Here is a 25,517-nt window from a genome sequence, read left to right as displayed (position 1 = left end):
GTTGGAAAACATGCTTAATATCATTTCAGTCTTCTTAAACTTATTGACACTTGTCTTATGGCCCACCATGTTATCTATCCTAGAGAACATTCTGTGTATATTTGAAAAGAGTGCATATTCTGCTGGTTTGGGATGGAATGTTCTGTGTATATCTCTTAAGTTCATCTGGCCTAATGTATTGTTTAAAGCCACTGTTTCCTATTTCCTATCTGGATGCTCTGTTAATTGATAAAAATGGGGTGTTAAATTCCCCTATTGTTATTGTATTACTATCAGCCTCCTTTTATGTCTGTTAATATTTGCTTTATGTATTTAGGTGCTCCTATGTTGTGTGCATAGATATTTGCAATTGCATTCTCTTGTTGGATTGATCCCTTTATCATTATATGATACCCTTCTTTTTGATGTTGCAGGCTCTGTTTTAAAGTCCATTTTGTCTGTATAGATATTGCTATCCTGGCTTTTTTTTTTTTCCACTTCCATTTGCATGGAATAGCTTTTTCCATCCCTTTACTTTTAGTGTATATGTATCTTTAGGTCTAAAGTGATTCTCTTGTTAGCATATTGATGGGTCTTGTTTTGTTTTTTTGCTTTTTTTTAATCCATTTTATCCATTTTTTATCAATCCATCCATACCCTACGTTTTTTTATTGGATCATTTAGTCCATTTACATTTAAAGTAATTAGTGGTAGATGTGTACTTATTGCCATTTTGTTCTTTGTTTTCTGGTTGTTTTTATAGTTATTCTTTATTCCTCTCTTGTCTTGCTCTCTTTCCTTGTGGCTCAATGGCTTTCTTTAGTGTTATGCTTGGATTCTTTTCTCTTTATTTCTTTTGCATCTACTACAGGTTTTTGGATTGTGGTCACCATGGGGTTCATATATAACATCCTATGTATATAGCAGTCTATGTAAAGTAGATGGACACTTAAATTTGAACACATTTTAAAAGCACTAAATTTTTACTTGCCCTTCATGTTTTATGTATGTCATATTATAGTCTATATCTTTTTATTTTGTATATCCCCTAATTGTTGTAGATATAATTGATTTTACTACTTTTGTGTTTTAACCTCTATATTGGCTTTATAAGTGATTAATCTACTGTCTTTACTGTATGTTTGCCTTTACCAGTGAAATTTTTTCCCTTCCTAATTTTCTTAATTCTAGGTATGGTCTTTTCTTTCCAAGTAAAGCATTCCTTTTAACATTTTTTGTAAGCTGGTTTAGTGGTGATGAACTCCTTTAACTTTTGTTTGTCTGGGTACCTTATATCTCTCTTTTAATTAATGATAACATTAGTGTTCTTGATTGTAGCGTTTTTTTCCTTTCAGCATTTTTAATATATCATGCTATTCCCTTCTGGTTTGCAAAGTTTCTGCTGAAAAATCACCTGATAGCCTTGTGGGGCTTTTTTCTGGCATGTAACTGTTTGCTTTTTCTTGCTGCTTTAAGATTTTTTTTTTTTTTTTTTTTTTGGCCATTTTAATTCTTATGTGTCTTGGTGTGGGCTTCCTTGGGTTCATCTTATTTGGGGCTTTCTTTGCCTCCCAGACCTAGATGTCTGTTTCCTTCCCCAGGTTAGGTAAGTTTTCAGCTATGATTCAAATAAATTTTCTGCCCCCTTCTCTCTCTCTTCTTTTTCTTCTGAGATCCCTGTAATCCAAATGTAACTATATTTGATGATGTCACAGGTGTCCCTTAACCTATTCCCATTTTTTATTATTCTTTTCTCTTTTGCTATTTAGCTGATTGGGTTGCTGATCCATTCTTCTGCATCACCTAACCTGCTGTTGATTCCCTCTAGTGTATTTTTCATCTCAACTATTGCCTAATTCAGCTCTGACTGGCTAGTTTTTATATTTTCTATATCTGTTGAAGTTCTCATTGAGTTTATCCACTCCTCTCTCTAATGAGTATCCATGAGTATCTAATGATCATTACTTTGGTCTTTATTAAGTATATTGTCTACCTCCATTTTGTTTAGCTCTTTTTCTGTGGTTTTGTCTTATTCTTTTTTTTTTAAGTTTATTTATTTTGAGAGACAGAGAGAGCAGAGGAGGAGCAGAGAGAGAGGGAGAGAGAAAATCTCAGGCAGGCTCCGTGCTGACAGCATGGAGCCCACTGTGGGGCTCAAACTCACGAACTGTGAGATCATGACCTGAGCCAAAACCAAGAGTCAGACACTTAACCGACTGAGCCACCCAGGCATCCCTGTCTTATTCTATCAATTAGGACTTATTCTTCTGTCCCCCCATTTTGTCTCTCTGTGTCTGTTTCTATGTATTAGGTAGGTCATCTATGGCTATTGGTCTTGAAAGTGATGACGTTGTGTAGATGGGGTCCTGTGGTGCATTGTAGTTCAGTCCCCCCTTGGTTACCAGAACCAAGTGCTCTAGGGTGACTGCTGTGTGGGCTGCATGTGTCCTCCTATTGTGGCTGAGTCTTGATTGCTGTGGGCATGCTGGTCGGTGGGACTGGCCCTCAGCCTGGCTATCTGCAATTAGTTGCTGTGATAGCTGTGGGTGTACTGATGGGCAAGACTTGTTTCCTGTGCACAAACTGCAGATGGGGTCATGTGTGGGGTCATCTCCCCACCTCTGCAGGGCAGGAGTCACTTTGGAGAGGTGCTGGTTCTAGCCAGGGCTTCCTGCCAGGTGTGGTGGGACACCTGCCAAGGCAGGTGAGTTGGATGGGGCAGGGCTGAAAGAAATTCCAGGGCTGGCTGGTGAGTGTTAGGACTGACTCCCACAATCATGCAACTATCTAGGCTGAGGAAGGACAAGAAAAAGAGCTTTTTCTCCCAAAGAACTCTCCTGCAGATCTCTGCTCTTCCAACACATGACCTCAAATTAGTCAATTAATCTTCTTCATGTATACCCCAAGCACTTTTATTTTGTATTTTTTATTAGAAAGATTTTTTAAATGTTTATTTATTTATTTTAATTAATTTATTTTTTAATGTTTTATTTATTCTTGAGAGAGAGACAGAGCATGAACAAGGGAGGGGCAGGGAGAGAGCGGGACACAGAACCTGAAGCAGGCTCCAGGCTCTGAGCTGTCAGTACAGAGCCCGATGCAGGGCTTGAAGTCAGAGGCTTAACCGACTGAGACACCCAGGTGCTGCCCAGGCACTTTTCAAATTGCTGCTTCTGTGCTGTGTCTCCAGAGAGTCACTTAGTATCCTGGCTCTTTAAGGGCAGAGGCTTGGCTTGCTATTGCCATCCAGCTTTCGAGAGTTAAGCCCTGGTGATTTTTTTTTTAAGTTTATTTATTTTGAGAAAGAGAGAGAGAGCACGAGCTGTGGAAGGGCAGAGAGAGAAGGAGCGAGAGAATCCCAAGCAGGTTCCATGTTGTCAGCAAATAGCCTGATGCGGGACTCAAACTCATGAACTGTGAATCATAGCCTGAGTTGAAATCAAGAGTCAGACACTTAAGTGACTGAGCCACCTTGGCAGCCCAAGCCCTGCTGATTTTTCAAGCTCTCAGAGTGAAGTCCCACTGATTTTCAAAGCCAGATGCTATAAGGACTCATCTTCCCAATGTGGGTCCCCAGGGCCAGGGATGCCCTAGTGTGGGGTCTGATCCCATCACTCCTCTGTCCTTGTGGTGTCCCTCCCATTTGTAGTTAGTGACACCAGGGGTTTGGTTCCCAACCACATCTCTACCCCTCCTATCCTTTTTTGCAGACTTCTCTCTGCAAATAGCTGTAGAAGATCTGTTCTGCCAGTCTTCAGTTCACTTTCAAAGTCAGTTGCAATTCATGAAACTGTTGACTCAGTGAGCTCAGGGTCCTGCTACTCCACCATCTTCCCCACTGCTTTCTACTCTGCATAGCTGTCATATCTTGGTTAGCTGCTAGTGACTAGAAAATAGTCTTTCTCTCACTTTTTTTTTTAATTCCAGCTGATAGGATTGCACAGAGTAGGAGCTCAACAAATATTATATGGACTAACCTACTTCCTTGGAAAACTGCCAATTCCCTGCCATCTGGCTTCTAAAAATGGAGAGTAAAGAATTCAAGCAATGACTGTGGGGAAGTTGCTGGAAAAAAGTAATTGACATTGGTATAGAGGGCCTCAGAGTGAGAGCTCTGTTTCCAGGCCCTCACAGACCACGTCCACCAATTTCCCACAAGGTCCTCTACACACAGACTTTTGAGTGATAACAGAAGAGAAGGAGGAGAGAAAAAAGGTGGACCGCCACACAATTTCTAAGAGTCCAGTTATAAGATTAGCTTTGAGTCTGGAAATAAAAGAAAAAACTCTGCCATGAGAGATGGTTTTGAAAGTTAAAGGGTAGAATGTTAGAATCTCCTATGAAATTTTGTAAAATACTCATGCTCACTCCCCACCTCCATAGGAATTATTCCTATGATGAGTCATTATTACTACTGAGAATATGTCTTATCCCTCATGTTAAGGCTCTCTGTTTTAAACTGAGTTCCAATGAAATACAATATGATTCAATGAAAGTACATTCAACTTAACACACTAGTTTCAAGGAAACATTTTGTATAGCTTGGAAGAAAAATAAAAGAAGTAAAATAGAATGTTGATCTCTTTTTAAAAAGATACTGCATATAGCATAATACAACTCAAGTCTTAAAAATAGTTTTAAAAAGGGGCGCTTCGATGGTTCAGTCAGTTAAATGTCATACTTCAGCTCAGGTCATGATCTCGTGATTTGTGAGTTCAAGCCCCACATCAGGCTTATGCTGACAGCTAAGAACCTGGAGCCTGCTTTGGATTCTGTGTCTCCCTCTCTCTACCCCTCCCCTGCTTGCTCTCTCTCTCTCTCTCTCTCAAAAATAAATAAACATTTAAAAAAATGATAATGTTTTTTTATTTAAAAATTGTATTTAAAAATTTTTTAATTTTTTATTTAAAAAATTTTAAATAGTCTTAAAAATATTTTATGTAAAAAAATTCAAATGTACAGAGAATTAGAATAAATACCTACCACCCCCTAGTCTACATTTAACATTGTCAACATTTTGCCATACTTGCTTTTTCTCTTTGTAGTATATAAAGTATATAAACCAAAAATTTTAGTGTCTATTTCTAAAGTATAGTCACATTTTCTTCACAACCACAATTCCATTATCCCACCTTGGACAGTTAACAATAATTGCTTAATATCATCTAATACCCACTCCATATCCAAATCTCTGGAATTATTCCCTCAAACATCTTAGTTAGTTTGTTCAAACTAGGGTCTAACTAGGGTCTAAACTAGGGTCATGTGTTAGCACTGATGACTCGGTTTATATGAAACTCTTCATGAAACTTTACATGAAACTTTTTTCTTCATTCTCCTTTTACATATTTTTCAACATTTAATGACTATGAAGGGCAAATAAGGCATAGTCTCTGGCTAAATCTGATGAATTCAGTTTTCTGGGTATCTTTAGTGTATTTTTACAAAGAAAGTTCTAGAAGTCAATTCAAATATTTTTGTTGTGAATTTGTTTTGATGGGAGTTTTCTTCTATCATCTAGAAGAATGATAGAAGTGGGGAGTGGGGACAGGGCGCTGCATAGCTCCTGTCACAGCCCCATGGACTGGAGGTCTGAGCTTTAAGGAAGAAGAGACTGGAGGCAAAACCCAAACAAACTGCTCCTCTGAGGCACTTCTGTACAAGACAAAATGAGAGAAGGCATTTCCTCCACTTCCGTGTGGCACCCACAGCACAGTGGCATCCAATTTTGTGTAACTTTAAGTTTTGAAAATCTGAAATAATGTGATAAAAATATTACAAACATCTTACATGATGCCAAATTTTGAAATAATGCAATCCCTCCACTTAAAATTTTATCAAGAAGCATTTCATTCTAAAGCTAGTGGGAGCATGGAAGTTTTAAGTTCTTGGCACATGGTGGTACCATTTTGGCAGGTAAAACGCTTGTGGAATGAGTCTTAAAGTGCAAGCTTGACTTATTCGAGGTCTTTATAAAAGTATCTCTTTCAAACAGCGTGACCTCTAGGTATGGTCTGAGTAGAGCAACAGAGAAAGGAGCACTGTTTTGGCATTTTAAGGATTTGTGGTGGAAAAAGACTAGAGCTCCACCTCAGTTAGACTTCAGAGCTCTCAGGTCAAGAGCACCCACACTACGGCTTCACCTTCAGGCAGCCCAACAGGCTTGAGACAGAGACCTTAAGAGGAATTCTTGAATTCACACGGGACAGCTTTGGGATTCCCAGATAGAACTGGTTGGAATTTTGAGGGAAACCAACCTCCTGCAATTGTGAGCTAGGGACTAGAGGCAGTGAAATTTGGAATATTACTATCAACATTGCTCTACTTGTACCCCAGGCTGGTGAGACCTGGAAAATTTTGTAATGAAAAAAAAAAAAAGAAATACCATTACAAACCATGAATGCTAACTTACAAACATACTCAATTTATGGCTCTTTAGTGTTAGTAGTAATTGGTCCCCATTAATTTTTAACTTTGTTAGATACTATCTATTTATGATATATGAGAAAACTAATGCATTCAAATAATGCCAATAGGAAAAAAAAAGTTTTACTTCTGTGATATTTGAAATACTTAATATAATATTAGGACTCTGATAAGAACCAAACAAAAAGTAAAGGTAAATCATTAACTTCATATTATAATTTTTGGTTTTTAGTATAACAAAATTTTTCTTCTGGTAAACAATTCCATTTTTTGCTCAGTTAATCCAAGAATCAAGGAATTATATATTAAATTATCATAACATGTCATCATATTTTTTAAAAATTTTTTAATGTTTATTTTTGAGAGAGAGAGAGAGAGAGACAGAGCACAAGTTGGGGAGGGCAGAAAGAGGGAGGGAGACACAGAATCCAAAGCAGGCTTCAGGCTCTGAGCTGTCAGCACAGAGACTGACGTGGGGCTGGAACTCACCAACTGTGAGATCATGACCTGAGCCGAAGTTAGATGCTTAACCAACTGAGCCACCCAGGTGCCCTCATCATATTTTAAAGTACATGTCTTTACTTTATCCATGAATTCTTTAATATCCCACATAGCATCATCGTAGAATGCTAACAAAATAGTATGGGATTTGCTATAGATTGAATGTTTGCATCTCCTAAAATTCATATGTTGAAACCTAATCTCCAGTGTGATAATATTTGGAGGTAGGGCCTTTTAGAGACCAGCTCCTGAGGGTAGAGCCCTTATGAATGGGGTTAGTACCTTCATATTTTTCTTTTTCTTTTTAAGTTTATTCATTTATTTTGAGAGACAGAACATGAGCAGGAGAGGGACAGAGAGAGGGAGAGAGAGAGAGAATCCCAAGCAGGCTCCATACTGCCAGCCTCACCAACCATGAGATCATGACCTGACCCGAAATCAAGAGTTGGATGCTTAACCAACTGAGCCACCCAGGCACCCTGGATTTAGTGCCTTTATAAAAGAGACTCCAGGGAGTTCCTTCACCCCTTCTGCCATATGAAGTAACAGCAAGAAGATGGCAGTTTATGAACTAGGAACTGGGTTCTCAGTAGACACGAAATCTGCCAGCACCTTCATCTTGGACCTCCCAGCCTCTAGAACTGGGAGAAACAGACTTCTGTTGTTGATGACCACAACCCAGTCTGTAGAATTTTGTTATGACATCCCGAACAGGGTTTATAAATATGCGTTGAAGGCATTACTTCAAATCCCTCCCAGTTCTGATATTTTTATTATTCATGGGCTGGAAAAGTTAATAGTAATAACAAAAATACTAAAATGACACCATGTCTTTAATGCAAAAGTGAGTAGTGTCTATAACAGTACCATGATGTGGGTAAAGTGTTGGATTTTTCATGATGAGTAATTTTCTTATTATTTTTATCTTCTGCAAATTATTGAAAGATTCTTTAATGCCCACTGGGCTCTTGTGCCTGGAGACAGACACTGATTGATATTTGTACTTTAGGGCTCTAAGTGTTAATAAACACATTTAAATAAATACAACTTTGAAAAATCAGTTTTCCTTAAACATGTAAATGTTTATTACAAATTTTACAAAAGTCCCTGAAACATTTTTTTTAAATTTTTTTTTATGTTTTTATTTTATTTTTGAGAGAGACAGAGAGACAGAGTGCAGGCAGGGGAGGGGCATAGAGAGAGCAAGACACAGAATCTAAAGCAGGCTCCAGGCTTCAAGCTGTCAGTGTGGAGCCCGATGCCGGGTTCAAACTCATGGACTGTGAGATCATGACCCATGCTGAAGTCAGACACTTAACCGACTGAGCCACCCAGGCGCCCCTGAAACAATTTAAACTTATAAAAATGTTCTTTAGAACTCTCAGATGCCACACATAGTGGACAAACATACAAAAATGCTCTATCATTAACTATTATTACTTACCTTACACTTAAATTTATCCTAAAGTAAACAACATGAATCGAGTTCATATCTTCATTATTTCTATTCCTTCCAGGTTACTGTAATACTTAGTTTGATGCCTTCTCAGGGAAGAGTAATCTACCAAATTTTAAAAGGAAAAGGATACTTTTGCAAACCAGGAAGGGTAGAGGGTGTGGTTATCGACCATTTGATTCTTGTTTGAGGCATAGGATCTGCTGGCCTCTTCCAAAAGGTTAAAATCTAGCCACTGGGGTCATAAGGTTAAGTCTCCTTTTCATAGTTAAACTTTGTTACATCAGTAAGACTTTTAAGTCCACATCTTTCATTTAGATTTTAGGATTTTTTTACACAGTGCTCCCTATGATACCATCATTTTAAAAGCCATAGGATCATTTTAAAAGGGAGTGATCTCTAGGACACATTAAGTGAGAAAAAGCGACACACAGTCTGCTACTTCAATGTAAGAAGTTGATGGGAGAAGAATACAATGTATGTGCTCATAATTTTCAAAAAGAAACAATGGAAAAACTAAATAAATAAACCAAAACCTACTAACATTGGATACTTAGAAACAGGGATGGAATAGGGAGGAGAAAAAGGCAGGAATAGAAGCAATACTCTGAACACTCATTTTATTGTTTTGATTCTTTGAACACTCATTTTGTTGTATCGTTTATTGTTTTTATTGCCAAGTAATGTTATACATAATTGGAAAAGCATAATTATATCAAAGAGAAAAAAAGATGGCCATCGGCACAAAAAAAATAAGTATCTGGGGTGACAAAAAAAGTATTTTTACTGAAAATATTTGGTAGGATATATACATCTTAAAGGCAAAAAGAATTGCATAACTCTTTTGAATTGCATACTTTTCGTAAACTACATTCAGTAGTTTTATTGTTAGTGATCTTGTAGTATCGTTATTCCAAAACCATTATGCATGTATTGTAAGATGAAACTAATAAGCAATTATGTTAATGTCTAGAAGAATCAAGATTGATAAAAAGTGGGTCTGCCACACTTCTGGGTGCACCCCCATGTGATGCATTAGGAAGAACCACCCCTCCCCATGTAGTTATTCTTGTCCCCAAGAGAAAAAAAGGGGGAAAAAAGAACCTGAATATCAAGTTTGTGGATCTAACTACAAACTTGAAGGAAATACAAGAAACAGAACAAATGAAATGATGCCAGAGGAAATAATGAGAATGTGGGACATTTTACAAGACAAATGATGTTTTCCTCAGTAAATGAGTGGCATGGGAAATAAGAAAGTTTATTACAAGAAGTATTAAATATATGATACCCAAGTGCAATGTGAACTCCATATGGATTTTGATTTGACAGAGTAATGTTTAAAAAGGTATTTTTGAGACAATTTGGGAAACTCGAATATGGACTGAATATGAAATATATATATCTGAATATAATCTGCACTACGCGATGTTCAGAAATTACTGCTAATTTCATTACATAGATAATGGCACTGTGCTATGTTCCCTAAAAATGTCATTTTTTGTTAGAGATGCACACTGATGTATTTACTGGTAAAATAATAGAACTCCTGGGATTTGCTTTCCAATACTTCAGCAAAAAAAAAAGGACAAGGGGAGATAATTAACAAGATTGGCAAAATGTTGACTGTCATTTAAGCTGGATGATGAGGAATCATTATGGTGTTCTGCTTGTGTGTTATGTTTAAAATTTTCCATGATAAAAAGATTTTTTTAATATTATAGAAGTCTTTTCTTCTTGTAATCAGTACCCATCTGGAGATTTCATTTCCTAAGAAATGAGAATCAAGTCTGTGAAGTTAGTTTCCTCCTGACAATGGTTGATTCTTTCATCTTGGAACACATAGTTAAACTGTCTTTCTATTTACTATTATGAGAGCAGTTCCTACTTCTTCTCTAACAATGTGGCTTGCTCACAGTTTCCTGTATTCAATTTTCTCTGTTTGCACAAATAGAAACAAATACTTTGTTATAAATAGGCAAAACAGTGTGGAGACAGAAGCATGCTGAGACAATACAAAGCAATCTTTTTTTTTTTAATTTTTTAATGTTTATTTATTTTTGAGAGAAAGAGAGACAGAGCATGAGCAGGGGAGGGTTAGAGAGAGAGGGAGACACAGAATCCAAAGCAGGCTCCAGACTCTGAGCAGCTCAGAGTCTGATGTGAGCGAGGCTCCAACTCACTAACGGGAAATCATGATTTGAGCCAAAGTCGGCTGTTTTAATCACTGAGCCACCCAGATCCCCCTACAAAGCAATCTTAAAAATGGGAAAGATTACAATTGTTTGTGATCTTTAAAATGTTTTATCAGGGCCCCTGGGTGGCTCAGTCGGTTAAGCATCCGATTTGGGCTCGGGTTATAATCTCACAGTTTGTGGGTTCGAATCCCACATCAGGCTCTGTCCTGACAGCTCAGAGCCTGGAGTCTGCTTCAGATTGTGTGTCTCCCTCAATCTCTGCCCCTCCCCCACTCACACTCTGTTTCTCTTTCTCTCAAAAATAAATAAACATTAAAAAATATGTATATTTTAAATGTTTTGTCAAAACATTAAAAACTCTCATCAGTGATTATAGCTGTATAGGAAACTATAGGAAAGAAAAATGGGGAAAAAAGCAAAGCTGATATTTATTTAGTATACTATAATTTAAAATACTGGAAACTTGGGGCGCCTGGGTGGCTTAGTCAGTTGAGCCTCCGACTTTGGCTCAGGTCATGATCTCACGGTCCGTGAGTTCAAACCCCGCGTCGGGCTCTGTGCTGACAGCTCAGAGCCTGGAGCCTGTTTCAGATTCTGTGTCTCCCTCTCTCTCTGCCCCTCCCCTGTTCATGCTCTGTCTCTCTCTGTCTCAAAAATAAATAAATGTTAAAAAACATAAATAAAATAAAATAAAATACTGGAAACTTTAAGGATTAAAGTGTCTTATCCTTTGTAAAAAAAATTTTTTTTCATTTTCCTCTGAGGGTGAAGGAGAAATGAATTAATCCATATTCAGTCTTGGCTGAGCCCTCTAACAAAGCAATCATAGGCATCTAGAGATTTACCTTTTGTGAAATCACATCTAGTTTCTACTTTTCCTACTTTATAAAATGAAGCAGACATCTTTTCTATACATATGAATTATCATCCTACTTTCTAAATGTGCATGAGCTTCCTGTATTTTATCCTTTGCACTTTCAACATCATGAAATATCTCTGAGAATTCTTTTTCTAATAAAACTTTAGGTTTAAAGTTGCTATGGTGTCTCAGAATTCTGTGCAATTCTTTTTTTTTTTTTTTTTTTAATTTTTTTTTTCAACGTTTATTTATTTTTGGGACAGAGAGAGACAGAGCATGAACGGGGGAGGGGCAGAGAGAGAGGGAGACACAGAATCGGAAACAGGCTCCAGGCTCTGAGCCATCAGCCCAGAGCCCGACGCGGGGCTTGAACTCACGGACGGCGAGATCGTGACCTGGCTGAAGTCGGACGCTTAACCGACTGCGCCACCCAGGCGCCCCTCTGTGCAATTCTTTAAAAGATTCTCTCTAGGCTTCTAGCTAGATATTGAACATAATCTGATTGTATTTTACAAAATCACTTTCAAAATATTGACAAGGTTCACCCTTCTACGTCAGTGGTTTTTAATAATTTTAGCATCTTTTAGCAATGATGTTTAAGCTTTTTTCATATGACATTATATTCAAAGTGGAATTGTTCTAGAGTGTAAGGTGGGGGTGAAAGACCCTGAATCCCCACCCCCTGGATCTCCCCCTCAGCTCCTGAAGTGGCCCCCAAACATCTCCACGAACACAGTTTGCAGACACCTGCACTTCATAGTAGATAAAGTTCTATGGCTGATAAAGTGAAGTCATTAAGACACCCAGACACCACAACACAGATCAGCTAGGATTGGACATGTGGGTTCTTCCCATTGTATTGGTACTCAGAATCATCCCAGTCTTGACAGAAATATCCTGTCCCTCTATTTCTGTCTCTCTGATGCAGACCACTGAGTAGGATACAGTGTGACCCTCCACCCAGCCTTCCAAATTATGCTTCAGATTGATCCTGGCTCTCAGCATCCACCTTGACCCAGGCTTCGATTTCACTTTTTGACGCCCAAGTTCACCAGCAGCTCCCAAGCCCTGCCTGCGTTTACCAAGACAGCAGCCTGGGATCTGGAGGTATCACTCAAGGCCCCACACACATGTAATTTGTGTTGGCATTTCTCTCCCCACATGCCTTTTGCTATTTTAGCTTCTCTCAGATACACAGTCTTTGTTCTAAAAGTCTCCGTGTCCTGAATTACTTCCTTGCCCTCTGTACAGGATCAAAACCAGCTGTTAGAGCTGGTTGTTCCTTTCTTTAACAATCGGTCTGGCTTTTAAGTTAGCTCTCATTGTTTGGCCATATCTTTATGAGCATAATCCCTGGGCAGATGGCAAAGAGAATGGAGAAGGGATAGAATACAGAAGGAAGTAGATTAGAAAGGAAGGACAATATCCTCATTTAAAGCTTTCCATAATGTTGGTTTTATCATTATAAAGATGCAAGAGGAGAGGAGAAGGAGAAAGAGGAATGGGAAAAATATAATAGAAAGATTTTATCAGAAGAGGAAGAATAAATGTCTGTTAAATACTTCTGGAAATTTGGGAAGTTGACTATGAATGTGGCTGTGTGCGGGGTGTTGGGGGGGTGATATTCCTTCACTTCTCTGAGTGTCCCCAATTCAAAAACAGTTTGACCTCATACATCTTATAAAATCTATTTGAGAACTTCCATCAAAACTTGGGATGTATATTTTAGAATGTCTGATTACTAATACTGACCAGTTGATCATCCAGTCCAAAAAGTTGTTCCATGTACGTTTCAGACAACCTCCGAATTTTTGGCCTCATTGATGGATCAATGCACATATCCCTTTGATAAAATCATAAAACACAGTCAAACATTTCATTTCATAGTAGTTAGTTCCATAATTAAATCAGTGATTTGAATCCATGATTCTATGGGTGGAGTTGAAGGGAGGGGAAGGAGGAGACACCTCCCCTTGGGAGAAGTATATCAAAACCTACTGCAGGACTTTGTCAACCACCCCCTCCTCCAGATTTTGCTGTGCCCCCCCAAGAGAGTATGCCTCTTTTTCCTCATCCCCAACTTGAAATAACTGCCCTACGAGCACATTATTGATGAGAGAGGGCTATATTTCTCAAGTTAAGAACCAGTGGGGAAATTGTTCCTATTGAAGTCTTTCAGACTTAAAAGCCTATGAAAGGGGGCGTCTGGGTGCCTCAGTCAGCTAAGTGTCTGACTTGGCCTTAGGTCATGATCTTACGGTCTGTGGGTTTGAGCCCCACGTCAGGCTCTGTGCTGACAGCTCAGAGCCTGGAGCTGCTTTGGATTCTGTGTCTCCCTCTCTCTCTTCCCCTGCCCCACTCGCGCTCTCTCTCTCTCTCTCTCTCTCTCTCAAAAAGAAATAAACATTTTTAAAAAGCCTATGGAGGGATTCCTTAACCATCCAGAGATTAGAAGACTTCTTTTGGTACTCTATAGTGAGTGTTTTACATTCAGAATAAAATATCTCCCTACCATAAAGCAAAACAATACTCACCAGAGAAGACTTTCGAGACCATTTTCCATTATAGTAATGATCATTTTCTGTAAATATTTCAGCGGATCCTCAGGACATGTAGTAAGTAGGCCACATAACAGAGCCTAGGGAAAATGAAACAGAATCACTCTTTCTGGATGTGCATGTTCTTTTTTTTTTTTTTTTTAACATTTATTTATTTTGAAAGACGGAGACAGAGCACTAGTGGGGGAGGGGCAGAGAGGGGTGGGGGAGACACAGAATCTAAACCAAGCTCCAGGCTCTGAGCCATCAGCACAGAGCTGGATGTGGGGCTCGAACCAACAAACTGTGAGACCATGACCTAAGTCAAAGTTGGACACTTAATCAACTGAGCCCCCCAGGCGCCCCTGGATGTGCATGTTCTAACTAAGCAACAAATAGGTTTCTCTCCAATTACAGAATCAAATAAAGTGATAGGTTTTTTTAAAATATATTTTTATTTATTTTTGAGAAAGAGAGCAAGAGGTGGGAAGGGGTAGAGAGAGAAGGGGACAGAGGACCAAAGTGGACTCTTTTCTACCAGTAGAGAGCCAGATGTGAGGGTCAAACTCACAAACCATGAGATCATGACCTGAGCTGAAGTGAAATGCTCAACCAACTGAGCCACCTAGGCACCCCAATGTGACAGTTTTTTAAGTAAGTGTACCTTATAGACACTCCTTTATTTATCCAGTGTTCATATTTTGTTAAAGTCTAACAAATGAAGTTTCACCTTTACTACTTAAAAAAAAATCCATTGTAAATGACACAATGGAGTTGCTGCTCAGTGTTTTACATTCGATGGGCAGTATTTTGGAGTCAAGTTGAAGACACAGTTGTGATATTTTGATCAGTGGTGTCTACCCCTTTTTAGTATGAAGCCCTCCTTTTTTAACGTCAAAAATCTCCTCAGACCCAACCACAAAAGTTATTGAGAAAATCCACCCTCAAAATCTATTACAAATTCAAAGAGTCTTTTTAAAAAATTTGTATTTTATCATTCACAACATCTACAGAACATATATTTGAAAAATTATAGCTTATGGGGCCCCTGGCTGGCTCATTTGGAAGAGCATGTGACTCTTGATCTTGGAGTTGTGAGTTCAAGCCCCACGTTGGGTGTAGAGGTTACTTAAATAAATAAAACTTAAAAAAGAAAGAAGGAAAGAAAGAGAGAGAGAGAGAGAGAGAGAGAAAGAAAGAAAGAAAGAAAGAAAGAAAGAAAGAAAGAAAGAAAGAAGAAAGAAGAAAGAAAGCAAGCTTGTAGCATAGTTCACAAAGGTGGGAAACAAATGGCTTATTGGATCTGGATATTTAAAGTACATATATGAGGGGCGCCTGTGTGGCTCAGTCGGTTAAGCGTCTGACTTCGGCTCAGGTCATGATCTTGGGTTTGTGAGTTTGAACCCACGTCGGGTTCTGTGCTGACAGCTGAGAGCCTGCATCCTGCTTCGGATTCTGTTTCTCCCTTTCTCTCTGCACCTCCCGCACTTGCACTCTGTCTCTCTCTCTCTCCAAAATAAATAAACATTAAAAAAAAAAATTAAAGTACGTATATGAACTCAGAAAGCTGTTGCCATCTTACTTTCCGCATTGAGTTTTCCCAAAATGGAGAATATTTCTCCATTTGAGGCAGAGAAAACAGTTTACAGCACACATCCCACAGAAACCACCTGGAATCCTCCTTAGACATTTCTCTTTGCCATTTTGGTTCACTGCCTGCAGGCAGGGTCTAGTGTGCATGGGGCAGGACTGGGGGTGGAGGTGGAGAGGCCATTCTTTTACAGAGGGCCTATTCTCACTGGCTTTTTTCCTGCTCACTCACTTGTGAACAAACTAATTTCACCCACTGGGTCATGCAGGGATCTTCCCACCTCCATGGACCAAGTGTCAGCAGATCCAGGCCTGGAAGTCCTGCCTTAGTCTCTTAGCAGTTCTCATAGTGTTCTTCCAGGGGGAAGAAATTGGATAATTTCCCCTGACTGGACCCTGCACAACATAGTTCTCCCTTTGCAATTAGCTCCATGTCCCCCTTTTAGTGTGCAGGCTGCAGGCTGAGAACCCAGCCCTCAAGACTACGGCAAAGTGGTTAGACCTATGTGTCTCTCCTTCTCCAGCTCTGCCTCCTGACCGAGCCCCACCCCAGATGTTCACAGTGAGCACTTAGCCATCTGCTGACTGACTTCTTTCTCCCCTAGACCTACAGAATATAATTGCACAGGAGGTCAGTGATTCTCACCACAGTTGCAAGATGGATATGAATAGCATTCTGTTACCCAAGGGCGGAAGTCTGCTATTACCTGGAAGCCAGACTTCAGACAGCTCCCTGAATAGTCCCATGAAAGGCCCATCTGCTTTCTGGCACTGCTGTGCCTGAGTCCCCAGAGTGCTGAGTTTCTCCATTCCCCACTTACCACATCCTGCATTCCATTCTGGCACCCTGAGGATATCTGCATTGGAATCACCTGGGGAGTGAATTGGTCTCTGAAGATGGGGCCTGGGAAGCTGCATTTTGATGAGCTCCCCAAGTGATTCCTCTACACACTGAAGTCTGAGGATTGGTGCCTTGAGGTGATTTTTAAGACAGTTGGGATCTGATTAATGAATACAAGAAATTACTTCTTTATATTTCTAAGTTCCACAGATTAGGAAACTACTTCTCCTGAAAAGTTATCTTGCAGAAGTCAAATCAAGTTGAGAGGAAAAGTCTCTGGAATGATAATAAAGGCGTATGGAACTAGCACAGTTCAAATGTTCACTTTTTGCACAAGATATCTCATTGTTCAGTTTCCCACTGGGCAAAGTAAAATAGGCCAAGGCTTTATATATCAATGTGTAAACAGCGTATAGCTATCTGCCAATAAGAAAACATAATTAGTGAATCACTAGCTTTTTTTCCGCCCAATGAAAATTAAAATTGCAAAACCATTAGTTTTGCAGAGGCAAAATTATGCAAAATTCCCACAAGATGAATGTTTGGCTGTCAAAAAACACATTAATTATTATTAATTACCAATTCTTATTGCTAGGTTTCTAAGTAAAAACTTACACAATCAAGGACAAAAAACACCATGACTTAAAAAGATCTAAATTGGCTTTCTGAAGCTTGTATTTTCACAAAATAATTGTGCAATCTTCCACTTGCTTTTGGCTCTGTCTCTCTAACTCAGTCCCCAGTCTTTCTCAAATATTCTGAAAGATGTATGGGGACTGATGACAAACATGGGTTTATCCAGGACCATTGTTTCTACTCCTTTCAACTACCATCCATCTTTCCAGGAGCAAGATAATGCAGTGCTTGGGTTCCACTAGCTGTAAATTCTGGATCTGCAATCTCCCAGTGGGGAAGCTCTGACAATTACTTCTCTGTTCTTATTTCCTTCCCTATACATATCATAAAGGTACACATATCATAGGTCTATCATGAGAATTAAATGAGCTAATATATGAAAAGTATTTTGAATAGTTTCTAGTATAAAATAAACACCCCATAGATGATCATGGTAACAAGCCATTCACTGATAATCATCACCTCCTGTAGAGCCAAAGACTTGAACAAAGAGAAAAGAAATTCAAAACTATTCCCTTGTACCATTCAGAGGCCAGTGTGATGACAGAGAGATTGACTTTATACCAAGCCTGATGGAAGAGATTAGAACAAATGCATTTGGGGGAAAGGATTAGGAGAGAGAACTTGATAGAAAAATAGTTTAAATATAAATAGCAAAGTAGTAACTATCTATGAGACACTTAGATACTCAAGGGAGCAAGACTTATTTGGCTTTTCAGATATTGCAGATAAATATAGTAAAATATACTACAGGCCTAAGTAGCAATGCAAAAATCAATTGCTTCCTGAGTACAGAGATAAAGTGATTACAAAAGCCTTGTGAGGCCCTGGGCAGTGGGAGAAACTTCCAGGTAGCAAGTACTGAGCAGGTGGTTTGCAAATAGGGTCTTTCTCTTGGCAAGAGCAACACCTCAGGGGCAGAGACCAGTTTGGCTGGAGTAAAGGGTTCTGATGAGAGAGAAGCAGACATAGCCAGAATTTTATACTGGGACCTGGGACAGGGTCTTCCTCCCTCCTCTAGATTCCTCGAGGCCATTCAGAAGCAAACCCCAGCAAGACCAGTCACATGGCCAAATATCGCAGACAGCCAAACATCCAGAGAGTCACAGTTCATTTTGCTTCCCAAGATCCCACTTGACTTTTAGAGGGAGTTGACCTTGACTTTTAGAGGGTATGTTCTTATTTCTGGATTTCACAGATGAGGCAAAGTAGGGCCAGGTGGTACATAAAGTGAGAAGGTTTTTAAACTACAAACTCAGGGCTCCTTCCGGGCCCATAGCATTGCACTCACGCAAAATTGTTTGCATGTATATCTTCCTCCAGAACTCGAGGGGTTTTTTCACGTTATCTATCTGGAAATATTTATTTATTTATTTATTCATTCATTCATTCATTCATTTATTATTTGGTTGTTCCCTTACTCATTTTTTTTTTTATTTTAAAGAGAGAGTGCATGCTGAGAACATGTTCAGGGAAGGGAGGGGGAGAGAAAAGAGAGAGAGAGAGAGAAAGAATCTTAAGCAGGCTCTACACCCAGCGCATAGTCCCACATGGGGCTCCATCCCACGACTCTGGGATCATAACCTGAGCCGAAATCAAGAGTCAGACCCTTAAACTGACTGAGCCACCCATGCTCCCCTTGAAATATTTTATTTTTATGCAAACTAGAAAGACATTCTTCTTTTAAATTAATGGTAGAAAATCAACATATAGTTTTCACCTTATTTGTTTTAGATGAGATTGCTTTTATTTTTTTTATTTTTTTATTTTTAATTTTTCATTTAATTTTTAGAAAGAGAGAGAGCATGTGTGTACATGAGTGGGGAAAGGGCAGAGGGAGAGAGAGAGAGAGAGAGAGAGAGAGGGGAGAGAGAGAGAGGGAGGGAGGGAGGGAGAATCTTAAGCAGACTCCATGTCCAGTGGGGACCCCCACATGGGGCTTGATCCCACGACCCTGGGATCATGACCTGAGCCAAAATCTAGAGACTGACATTCAACCAACTGAGTCACTCAGGCACCCCAAGATGAGATTGCTTTTAAAAATGCAATGTCAGGGGCACCTTGGTGACTCAGTCAGTTGAGCGTCAGACTTTGGCTCAGGTCACAATCTCGCAGTTTGTGGGTCTGAGCCCCACATCAGGCTCTCTGCTGTCAACGCAGAGCCCGCTTCAAATCTGTCTCCCTCTCTCTCTGCCCATCCCCCGTTCTCTCTCTCTGTCTCTAAAATAAACATTAAAAAATAAAAAAAAATAAAAATGCAATGTCAGAATCACACAGTTACAGAAACCCCTTTTCTTAGGAATAAGGTTTAAGTCTCTGTTCAAAGTCGCTTCTAGTTCCCTCCCCTTGCAAACAAGCTCCAAGTGACATCTCACAAATGCTTGCCATCCCATTATGGTAGAAATGGGGTTGGCATGCTATTGTGTCATTGGAGGGGAACTCTTAATCGGTTTCTACAGAAGTTACTAAGTTAACAATTTGAGAACAAAAGAGTTTTTGTGTCTTCTTGAGATTTAAATAGAAGGTGTCAATTTTTTAATTTTAGAAACTCTATAACTCAAAGTATACTGAAGATTATTTAAAAGGGTCAGCTGGCTTCAGCCATTCAGGAGGAACATCAGCGAGAGAAGATGTCCCTCAACACTAGAACTTGAGGGGTTTTAAGGCAGGTGGGACACGTGAGGAGACCCAGTCTCCGTGAGGTGCAATACCTGCTGGATTGTGCCTGGCCCACAGCGAGGTGGTCACCAGCTGTTTAATCCCTAAATAAGTAAACTGTTACTGGAGAAATAATCATTGTATACTTTTTGGTTATTTAAGTGTTCCACAAATTTGCCTCTGGAACTGCATCTGTGAGTTGGCTGACTGGGCTAAGGGAACTCAGCAAACAACTGCCCTCAGAAGATACAACGTCTATCCCCAAGGTCCAGTAAAATGAGTTAATGTATCAGTTTCTTCTCTCCTGCATTGGCTGGCGGTCTCTTGCTCCATATTCAATAATTCCTGATTCTTGCATCTCTAGTAAATATTTGCAGCAATTAGTTCCTAAAAAAAATCCTCAGGGGCGCCTGGGTGGCTCAGTCAGTTGAGCATCCAACTTCAGCTCAGGTCATGATCTCACAGTTCGTGAGTTCCAGCCCCGCATCAGGCTCTGTGCTGACAGCTTAGAGCCTGAAGCCTGCTTTGAGTTCTGTGTCTCCCTCTCTCTCTGCTCCTCCCCTGTTCACACTGTCTCTATCTCTCAAAAATAAATACACTCTGGGGCGCCTGGGTGGCTCAGTCGGTTAAGCGGCCGACTTCGGCTCAGGTCATGATCTCGCGGTCCGTTAGTTCAAGCCCCGCGTCGGGCTCTGTGCTGACAGCTCAGAGCCCGGAGCCTGTTTCAGATTCTGTGTCTCCCTCTCTCTGACCCTCCCCCGTTCATGCTCTGTCTCTCTCTGTCTCAAAAATAAATAAACGTTAAAAAAAAAAAAATTAAAAAATAAATAAATAAATACACTCAAAAAAAAAAAATCCCCAGTAACAGAATCTATGTAATTTAGAAATAAATGCAATATTTTCAAAATACAAATTGGAAGCTATGATGAAAGACATATAAAGCATAAAAGATGAATAAAAATCATAAAAATAAAAAAACACTTATTTCTAAAAATAGAAAACTTTGCAAAAAAATTTTGATTTGTAACTTAAATACGCCCTCTGCTGGGAATATCTAGTTTTGCAAACTGAATGTTAAACCGAAATCTGAGCTAACAATTTGAAGAGCACTTTTCTGCTCTCAGAGACAATTGCTGTGTACAGCTGTTTACTAATTTGGTAGACACTATACCCATAGTATCTCACCCATCCTGGGACCATGCTGACTTCTGCCTAGTAGAAAATTGAAGAAGAAATGGATTTCTAAATATTATTGACAATGTTGGGGCCCCTGGGTGGCTCAGTCAGTTGAGTATCCGACTTCGGCTCACGTCATGACCTCATGGTCTGTTGGTTCGAGCCCCGCATCGGGTTCTGTACTGACAGCTCAGAACCTGTGTTCTGGTTCTGTGTCTCCCTCCCTTTCTTTCCTTCCCTGCTTGTGCTCTCTCTCTCGCTCTCTCAAAAATAATAAGGCTTCATTGTGTATTGCTATCTTAATACCTTTTAAAATACAAACGTCTTTTGTAAGGAATATTTCTAAGGAAGGAGATTCCAACAGTAGTGGGATGAAGTATTTCAGAATAAATACTTCAGATGAAGTATTTCTAAGAACTATCTCAGAGAGAGAATCTAGTGAGTGAGAAATCAGAAGACAATACTCAGTTTTCCCACAATTCTATCTAGGTGCAGGCTCTGAGTGTCCACATGCAGATGTTTTTTAAAAACGTGGAATTTCTAAAATATATTTTTCCTGAATTTAAAATAGTATATAGCGAGTAAATCTCTTATTGCACAGATTTCCAAGTATTTGATCAATTAGTTCATTTACTTCAAACCTAAAATTAAAGTTTAAAAAGTACTTGACTCCATGGTCTAAAAAAACAAAACCCACAGCCATTCTGTATCTCGATGTTTGTACCTCTTGCACTAACAATACACGTAGGTTTGCATGGAAGCCATATTAGATACTGGTTGCCCATGAGGGAAAGAAAAGATGAGCTTGCTGCAACATGAGAACATGAACCATGAAGGAAGAGATCATTTTCCTGACAGAACTATGGTGATTGGTCACAGTGATTTCAAATACATTTTTTTTTTTTTAGTCAGAAAAAAAAAATCTTAAAAAAAAAAAAAAACAACCTCATGGGAATCCCAAAATATATCCAGATAAAAGCAGAGCTGCTCTTTGATGTTGTAGGGGGAGTGTATAAGGGGAAGAAGACGAGCTCTCTTCTTCCCGATGCCCTTTCTCCAGCTATACAGCGTTCCTTGTAGGTGTCGTTAGAACCCTGAGATTCTGCTAACAGAAAACAAAACCAAACCTTTGGAAATCTGTCAGTATGCAATTAGGCACACACAGGGCTATCTGGAAACCGAACCTGAGGAAGAGGGTTTTATGACAGTGCTAGCTGGGACAGAGACCGGCCCATCTAGGAAATGGGGTATCCAGGAGACATCATGTACGTGGCCAGAGGCAAAAGGGCGCTCAATCCAGGGAGACCAGATGCAGGTCTGCAACAGGCCAACCAGCTGTACCTGGGATGAGAAACCAGTGCTTCCCAGTAATAAACGCTTTTATGCTCCCTGTGTTTTCTTTATTGCTTTCTAGTTTATTTGCTAATAGTATGGGAAAGCAAAAAAAGGGGCATTTTTACTACAGTTAGACCAGCATTTCAGTTAATATATGAATATATATTTTTATATATAAATATATTTTATATATAATATATATAAAATATAAAATATAAAATATTTTATTATATTATAAAATATAAAATATTTTATATTTTATTATATATAAAATATAAAATATATAAAATATTTTATATTTTATTATATATAAAATATATGAATATATTTTTTTCTGACTATAAAAATAACATGTGATCTATGCAATTTGGAAAATTCAGAGAAAATACAAAGAAGAAAATAAAACTCAACCATCATCCTGACAAACAGAAATAACCTCTAAGAAAAATTTTAGTTTCTTTCCTCAGTGCATATATTTTTAACAAATTAAATTTTAAAATGATAATTGTACAAATTAAAGTCAGGATTATATATTGTTGTATATTCTTTTTTTTTTTATATCTTTCTTTTTCCTTGGCTGGTCATTATGTTGTGAACATTTTTCCATGTCTCCCCAAAATTCTCAAGCCATCATGTACTGAGGCTGGTTGATAATCTATTGCAAAAAATAGTACCGGGGTGCCTGAGTGGCTCTGTTGGTTAAATGTCTGACTTTGGCGCAGGTCATGATCTCACGATCTGTGAGTTTGAGCCTTGCATCAGGCTCTGTGCTGACAGCTCAGAGCCTGGAGCCTGGTTCAGATTCCACGTCTCTCTCTCTCTCTCAAAAATAAAGATTAAATTTTTTTTTTTAAAAGAAGAAGAAAAAAAGTAGTACCATAATGTTTAATAATTTCTAAATGGTTGGCCATTTGGGTTATTTCTAACTTTTTCCCAGTATTAAAAATTATAGGATATAATATTAATTTTTATTAATAATGATGAAATGTACATATCTTCATCTCTATTTTTTCAGGATAGATTTCTAGAAGAATATAGAATCAGAAGGTGCGTCTTGAAGCTCTTCATACATATCTCAAAATTGCTTTCTAAAAACGTCTTATCAATTTACACTCTTATTAACAGCCAATGTGAGTGTCCATTTTACCTTGCCAACACTGAGAATAATAAAATTTGTGATTTGACAGGTGGAAAACAGTAATTCATTTCATCTACATTTTGTTTTTGTCAGTGGGGTTTTCTTACATTTACTAGCCACTATGGGCTAATTGTGTCCCCTCAAAATTCATGTCTTCGTTGTGATGATATTTGGAGATGGGGCCTTTGGGTGGTAATTAGGGTCAGATAAGGTTGTGAGAGTTGGGTCCTCATGATGGGATTGGCACTGTTATAAAAAGAGACACCAGACAACTTGCTCTCTGTCTCTGCCATGTGAAGACACAGTGAGAAGACAGCCACCTGCAAGCCAGGATGAAGGCCATCACCAGAACCTCACCATGCTGGCACACTGGTCTCAGACTTTCAGCCTCCAAAACTGTGAGAAAACAAAGTTCTGTGGTTTAAGCCACCCAGTGTAATGGTACTTTGTTATGGCAGCCCAAGCAGACAAAGACACTAGCCATCTCTAATTTTGCATACACTTTACTTGTCCTTTATTGGGACAGACTTCATTTAAGATAGGATTAGGGAGGCAGATATATCAGTGTCCAAAGAGAGAACCCCAGAGGAATGATAAATTCAGAAAGACAGAAGCAAGGCCACTTGTTGAATCTCCATTCATGTCCCCCAGTCTCCCCTAGAGACCTTCTCAGCTACAGGTATAGAGCGTTTTGTGATTTAAAACAAATAAATCATTTCAACAGTTAGTCCATGACCTAGTCTCCTAGTCCATTCGGGCTTCTGTAATACAACCCCATAGATTGGGTGACTTACAATTTATTTCTAATTGTAATAGAATTAGAGCTGGTGAGAGCTGATTCCTGGTTCATAGACGGCCATCTTCTCATAGCGCCCTCACATCATAGGTGGGCAAGGGATTTCTGTGGGGCCTCTGTTATAAGGGAACTGATCCCACTCATGAGGGCTCTGCCTCATGACTTAATCACTGACAAAGTCCCCACCTCCAAATACTATCACATGGAACATTAGGTTTCAACAGATGAATTTGGGGAGACCCAACATTCAGTTGATAGAATGCTCTTATCACTTCTTTCATTTTCACAATAAAATCTAATTATGGTGATTCTTGAAGATTTGAACCTAGACATCAATTTCCTTTGGTGTATGTGAGAATAGCTGTCCTATGTGTGACCCCACTGATCGTTGGAAGTCACCAAGCTGACTGGCCATTATAGCCCCTCTACCCTCACTGTGCCACTCAGACTCTCCCTGAAGTTCCAGAAGCGTTGTGCTCTTGAAAAGAACAAACTTCTTAGAGACACAGTGATCACTTCTGGGTCAGAGGTAATTTTCCTTGATTTATTAAATATGTAAATATATTCTAGACCTGCATTGTCCAACATAGTAGCTACTATTTACACATGGCTATTGAGTACTTCAGACATGGTGGTCCAAATTGAGATGGGACGTAAGTGTAAAATACACATCCAATTCTAAGACATAATGTGATTTCACATTGAGTCCATGTTGAAATGATGATATTCTGGACAGATTGTTTTTCTAAAATATATTAAAATTAACTTCACCAGAGCTAGCTCAGTCAGCTGAGTGTCTGACTTCAGCGCAGGTCAGGATCCCACAGTTTGTGGGTCGAGCCCTGCATCAGGCTCTCTGCTTCAGATCCTCTGTCCCAGCTCTCTCTGCACCTCTTCCACTCACAATCTCTCTCAAAAATAAATAAGCATTAACAATTTTTAAATTAACTTCACCTATTTATTTTTACTTCTTTAATGTATGTATTTATAGGACACCCAAATAGACAAATGCACAGAGAATGCAGGAGAAAAGTTTGGGCTAGAAACAGCTTCAAATTCACAGCTGCAAGTGGCTAAAGCCATTGAGGTATTTTCTACTAACACATGGTAGATGCCCAGCAAATATTTGCTGATGGAATGGTCTAATGTACCCTCCTTAGCTTACCACACTTACCATCCCCTAAGAAAAAAAGGCTGGCTGGTGTCAAGAGCCTAATCTGTTGCTCAAAAAAAATAAGTTACCTAACTAACTTGAATTGAACATACCTGGTTCTCTTTAGAAACATTTGCTCTTAGAACTGAGCCACCATACTGTGCGGGCGTCCAAGCATCTCATGAAGAGGCCCATATGGAGAAACCAAGCCTCCCAGCTCACAGACGTAGCTGAACTC

At 39.1% G+C, this 25,517-nt stretch overlaps 1 protein-coding gene across 1 annotated transcript in view; it reads right to left on the bottom strand.

The window, feature by feature from the left end:
- FBXL13 (F-box and leucine rich repeat protein 13) overlaps positions 1-25,517 on the bottom strand; it is a 212,635-nt gene that overhangs the window by 183,496 nt on the left and 3,622 nt on the right. The window contains exons 2-3 of the mRNA XM_030307806.1: positions 13,954-14,057; positions 13,172-13,262 (exon numbers count right to left, since the gene is read on the bottom strand). Coding sequence (XP_030163666.1) covers positions 13,172-13,262; positions 13,954-14,057 — 195 coding nt within the window. The remainder of the gene's footprint in view (positions 1-13,171; positions 13,263-13,953; positions 14,058-25,517) is intronic.

Source organism: Lynx canadensis, chromosome A2 (genome assembly GCF_007474595.2).
Source record: "Lynx canadensis isolate LIC74 chromosome A2, mLynCan4.pri.v2, whole genome shotgun sequence".
Lineage (NCBI taxonomy): Eukaryota > Metazoa > Chordata > Mammalia > Carnivora > Felidae > Lynx > Lynx canadensis.
Note: the sequence above shows the minus strand (reverse complement) of the source record. Positions and strands in the feature narration are given on the sequence as shown.